This window comes from Vitis riparia, chromosome 1 (assembly GCF_004353265.1).
Source record: "Vitis riparia cultivar Riparia Gloire de Montpellier isolate 1030 chromosome 1, EGFV_Vit.rip_1.0, whole genome shotgun sequence".
NCBI classification, from domain to species: Eukaryota; Viridiplantae; Streptophyta; class Magnoliopsida; order Vitales; family Vitaceae; genus Vitis; species Vitis riparia.
In genome coordinates, this window is record NC_048431.1 from 9,697,654 (window position 1) to 9,703,412 (window position 5,759).

A 5,759-nucleotide genomic window follows, 5' to 3' on the forward strand; every position below is an offset into this window, starting at 1 on the left:
AAAAAGAAGAGGGTATAATTGAAAATATGAAGTGGTCAATCAGAATTTGTAAAGATAACGAACCTTTCAAGTCATTATCTCCTTCCCGACCTATAGGGTAATTCTCCCAAATATGTTTGCCTTTGGGGGTAATAGGCGCGGTTGCTTACACATGTTGTTTTTGTGGGCCCCATACCCAAAGACTCAAACATCCTCGGCACCACAGAGTCATGCGCCTGCCAACAAAACAAAACGCTTTCACATGATTTCGTATCTCGGTTCGTCTCACTTTGCCTCTCTCAGCGTCGATTATAAATATAGCATCATTCGATCAAGTTTCCTCTCGGCAATATAGCATTTGATTATATCTTTGTTTTTCAACTGCTAATGCTGTTGGGAGCACAAAATTGACCAAGGGGAAACCAAGGATAAAAGAAGTAATCAAAAGTTCCTTGGAAAGTATGCCCCGCCGCGGTAGGAGCTCATCCAGAGTTGATCGAAAAGAATTAGAAAGAGACCGAAGACAGTACATGAAAGATCTATTTTCTAGGCTTGGTTTCCTCCTTCCTACTCCACTCTCCAAGGTTTGTACGCTACTGTATTCACTTTTCTTCGTTCTCTTTTTCTCTCTTCATTGTGAACTAATGAAGTTTGCGCATGTGGGCATGCATGGATCGAGACATATATAGCAGTCGTTACCTGAGTTGTTGGATCAAGCCACCACTCATGTAAAGCAATTGGGACAAAGGGTAGAGATGCTGAAGCAAAAGAAGCAACTACTTGAAGGCAGTGGTACTGATGATCAGATAACTGGTATCAGAGATCATATGATGGGTGGCGCATGGTCACCTGTTCTCACAGTGAGTGATTTGGGTTCTATGTTAGAGGTGTGCGTGAAGAGTGGGTCAAACAAGAAGTTCATGTTGCATCAAGTAATCCAGGTTCTTGTCGAAGAAGCAGCTCAGGTTGTAGCTCTTAGCTACTCCAATGTTGGGGATAGGATCTTCTATACAATTAACGCTGAGGTACATATATCAATTGAGAAGCACTTTTTATGTTCATACTAATTAATATGCTCCTGCAGGATAATTAGTTTAGTTTATTCAGTTCATGACCCGATCTGAGTCTTTTTTATCAGTATTAGGTATTAACATCAATCACTTAATCGTGTACTGTTGCAGGCTGTTAGTCCTAGAATTGGCATAGAGACTTCAAGGGTGCGTGAAAGATTGAACGAACTGATGCTTTGAAGTACCTGCTAGGCCTTGCCTTCGAGGAAGATAGCATGCATGATTAACGTTTTACCTTTTTCCTCTGTTTGGTGGAAATATTACACATCGCAGAGTATCTTAGTTGCCCCGGCCCTCTATATGGACCTAATGAATTTGTATTGTATTTCCACTTCTTCTCAATCTAATTAAGAGAAATTTTTTTCGTATTTATTATTTGGGAAAGCTTTTACACTTGAAATAAGGCACTCCACCTTCGCCATGCACATCAATGAAAAGTAAGGTATGTGGTGAAAATGAAGTAGGGAAAACAATATTGGAGGCGCATGAAATCAGAGGATTTTTTATAAAAGTACGCCAGCTTAAATTATCATAGTATAAAAAATAATTTCAAATCCATCATCATTTTTGTCAGGTAGAAAAGAAGGACTTTTTTTTTTTTTTAATCATTTCTACTTCAAAAGACGATTTACAACCTTTTAAAAAAATTTTAAAAAAATTAAAAAATCGTCTCTTCAAGTGATGATTTTAAAAAAATAATAATAATTTAAGAAGTGAGAGATCATCTCTTGAAGAGACGATTTCCAAAAACAAAAAGTGAGAAATCATCTTTTAAAAAGACAATTTTCAACAAAAAAAAAAAAAAAAAAAACTTCAAAAAATCAGTTTTCCATTCCATATTATACTCATACAATAAATTATTATAAATATATATAATTAATTAATTTACATACTAAATTTAATATAAGATAAATAATATTTATCTATTATTTTTTTCTTTCACTTTGGGATTAAAAAAAACTATTATCAATTTTTTATGTGAAAACTGAGTTTAAAAAAATTGTTATTAATTTATTAAAAAAAAAAAAAACAAAAATAAGAAATTGTCTCTTCAAGAGGCAATTTCAAAAAACAAAAAAAAAACTTCAAAAATCCATTTTTTCATTTCCTATTATACTTATACAATAATACAATTATTATAAATATATATTATAAAATTAATTAATTTTATTTACTAAATTTAGTATAAAATAAATAATATTTATCCCTTTTTTTCTTTCACTTTGGAATTTAAAAAAAAAATATTATCTTTTGAATTTTTTATTTTATTTTTTAAAAATCCTCTCTTAAAGATACTATTTCTTACCCTTTTTTTTTTAGTGGAAATTCTCACTTCAAGATACAATTTCTCACTTCCTAATTTTTTTTTGAAATTTGTGTTTAAATTTATTAATTATGTATTTATTTTTATATTATTAATTATATATTATTATTATTATTATTATATGTTTAAATAATAATAATAATAATATTGTGGCACATCGGTTTTTCATGTGTCAAGTTTAAAAACATGAATAAACAAGAATAAAAAAATAAAAATAAAAATAAAAGTAAAACCAAACACCAATTGAGTTTTTTTATTTGTCATGTCGACTTTTCTTTTTTTTCTAAAAAAAGAGTGAAGTATGATAATTGACGGTGGGGAGAAAAGTTGAAAGGCAATTTGAAATTTTGTTGAATTACCTTTTAGAAATGATTAATTTTTTTTTTATTAGAGGAAACAATGTCAATCAAAACTCTAACCAGATATTTGGATGAGTGGCCATATTTTCAGAATTTCTCCTCGGACAAGCCCTATATCACCAAAGTAATGGTTGGTCGGGTCTCGACAACTTGAACAAAAGGTCTATTGAATGGTTCTGGTTCTTCCGGTCCTGCCAAGTTGAAAAGGACTATTATATGGTTGTCTGACCGTGGGCGGTGGTTGGGAACAGTGTGTGAATCAGCTCTAATAAGATATGCGCGCGGGAGAGGCCCCGACTCGGAACTGTTTTTAAAATCAGGTTTTTGTTTTTAAAAACATAAAATTATTTTCAAAACTCCATGACGTGTCTAGTAAGTCATTTTAAAGATTAAAAAAAATATTTTTATAATTTATTTTAAAGATATAATTTTTTGGTAATATATTTTAATTATTTTCAGTTGTTTTTAAATACTTATTTTTTTAAATAATTATATATATATATGAAAAATGATTTAATAAAATACAATCAAAATTATTTCTAAAAAATATTTGATAACACAAAAAATAAATTAAGAATGTTCTAAGTCACTAATAGACTTTTGTTTTACACAATATTAAAGATTTGTTTTAAAAAAATATTATCAAAACATATTTTTAAAAATGTTTCCAACTTTTTCAAATTTTATCCAAAAACATATCCAATATCACTAAGATATTAGGTTTTGTTTGATAATTATATTTTATAACAGTTCAAAATGGTTTTTTAAAATTATTTTTTTGATGTTTTGTAAAATAAATATATGTTTAAAATAAAAATATTTTTAATATATTTTTTATATTTTTAAAATATATATGTTTTTTATTATTTTAAAAATAACTTTTATATGTAGTGTTTTATTTTAATTATTTTTTATTTATTTAATTAGTTTTTAAAATAATCCTTAAAAAAATAAGTAAAATTAATTATAAAATATTATTTAAAAACAATTTATTTCCTACTTTTAATAATAATTTTATGTTTTTTTATTAATAAATATGTTTTTATGTTTTTTTTTCCACTCAACAACATAAACTATTTTCAAAAGAGTTATATAATATACCTAGTATTTCATGTCCTAGTTTGTCTTCATAAGTTCAACTTTTTATTTGCATTGTGAAAGTTTTTTATTATAAAAAATTTAAGTCAAAAAAATATGAATCATTTAAAATTTAATGTCACCTTTATTGTCAAAGTCAATCTTAAAAAAAAAAAAATTTATGATACATACACTAAAACAATAATTGATAATAAATATATATATCATTCTTATCCTCAAAATTACTTTTTTTGTTTACTTTACTCAATTTCACCAATATCAATTTTTTTCTCTTAATTAATGCAAACAGTCTTTTTAGTTTCCCTTTTTTTTTTATTCATTATATATTAATATTTCTATTATTTTCTCATTATTTATTTATTTATTATTATTATTATTATTTTATGTTTAAAATATTCATAAATAATAAAAACTAGAAAATGAAAGAATTAAAAATTAAAATCTAAAATGAAGAAAGAGGGGAAAATAAAACTACCACGCGTCACACTGGCTTGTCACATCGATTTTGTTTTACTTGACGCGGGGTCATGGAGAGGAGGAAAGTTGCAAGGCTATCTTGAAAATGTACATACTTATTGAATCACTTTTTAGAAGTCGCTTTTTTGGGTTACTATACCTTCACATAATTCTCCCGGCCCCTTTTATAGACACTGCTAATTGTCGTCGTTGGTGGAGCATGTCGGCACATAACGCTGATGATTTTCGTTGTTGGCGGAGCCTATCAGCCGGGTTTCTTTAATAGCACTCTCGTATTGATATGGTTTTGGGGTCTGAGTCTGAGGTGATCGATAGTGAAAGTTCTGCACTGTAAAACGTGGGAAGGAAAAGGCAAAACAAAACAAAGGGATATCCACCAATAGATATGAGGGAAACCCTAATGCCAAACCCAGCTGTGAGAATGATAGCTGAAAGAATATATATGGTTTTGTCTAATCTTCGGCGGTGGGTCTTTCCTGGAGATGCATCAACATCAGTGCCGAGAGACGGACAGAGCAATTAGAGGCAACGGTGGCACTCAAACCTCTAACCGGATATTTGGATGAGTGCCCACATTTTCAGAATTTCTCCTCCCGACGTGCCTACATAAGGGTCTCCAACGGGCGGGCCGGGCCGGGCCGGGCCTGAAATAAGAGGCCCGCGGCCCAGCTCGGGCCAGGCCTATGGGCCCGTTGACCAGTCAACGGGCCGGGCCGGGCCGGGCCATGCAAGAATGGTAGGCCCGCGGCCCGGCCTATGAGCCCGCGGGTTGGCGGGCGGGCCTGGGCGGGCCGGGCGGGCTTTTTTATTAAAGCCAAAATGAAAGGGAAAGGAGAAGGGGGATTCGAACCCCTCCCTTCATGGTTAAAGTTTAAAGCTTTAACCAACTAAGCTACAAACTTTTTATGTTTTATTAATGGACTTAGTTATATGTATATAAAAATACAGTATATTATTTTTAAAAAAAAATTAAAGGCTCCAACGGTCATGTGACCGTTGGAGCCTTTAGCTCCATCCCATTATTCCCATATGACCGTTGGAGCTCCAACGGTCACATGTCAAATTTTTTTTTTTTTTTTTTTTTTTTAAAAAAAATCTTCCTATAAATACATCTTCTTCCATTTCATTTTTTCATCAAATTCTCTCTATTTCTCTCTCTATTTCTCTCACATTCTACAATATTTCAAATTCTTTTATTTTTCCATCAATTATACAATATTGTTGGTGGTGCAAAACAAGCATTGGTGGCTCCAAGAGTTCAAATTTGCTAGGAATTTCTGCATCGGTTCTCTAATTGAGTAACATACTTCACCCCTACTACTTTATTTTTTGTTACATTTTTTTATATTTATTACTTTATTATTTTTGGCATAATATTTTATCAATAATTATAATATGACAAGTGCTTCTTCATCTAGTCCATGTGATGAAATATCATCAAACAAAAAATTT

At 30.7% G+C, this 5,759-nt stretch overlaps 1 protein-coding gene across 2 annotated transcripts; it reads left to right on the forward strand.

Moving 5' to 3' along the window:
- The first annotated feature begins 353 nt into the window (after positions 1–353).
- Positions 354–1,421, forward strand: LOC117924743 (transcription factor bHLH168-like). Of its 2 annotated transcripts, none has more exons than XM_034843462.1 (3): positions 354–563; positions 669–1,004; positions 1,161–1,421. In XM_034843462.1, the coding sequence occupies exons 1-3, from the start codon at positions 441–443 to the stop codon at positions 1,227–1,229; spliced, it is 528 nt and encodes a 175-aa protein (XP_034699353.1). In that variant the 5' UTR covers positions 354–440; the 3' UTR covers positions 1,230–1,421. The 2 variants fall into 2 exon arrangements, with proteins under 2 accessions (XP_034699353.1, XP_034699359.1); XM_034843468.1 differs by having other exon boundaries at positions 672–1,004.
- The last annotated feature ends 4,338 nt before the right edge of the window (positions 1,422–5,759 follow it).

Bases quoted from the DNA above. Each gene is read 5' to 3' on its own strand.
- LOC117924743 (XM_034843462.1), top strand. From the start codon at position 441: ATGCCCCGCCGCGGTAGGAGCTCATCCAGAGTTGATCGAAAAGAATTA. The intron at 564-668 runs GTTTGTACGCTA...AGACATATATAG, and splicing joins TTCCTACTCCACTCTCCAAG to CAGTCGTTACCTGAGTTGTT. The intron at 1,005-1,160 runs GTACATATATCA...GTACTGTTGCAG, and splicing joins TCTATACAATTAACGCTGAG to GCTGTTAGTCCTAGAATTGG.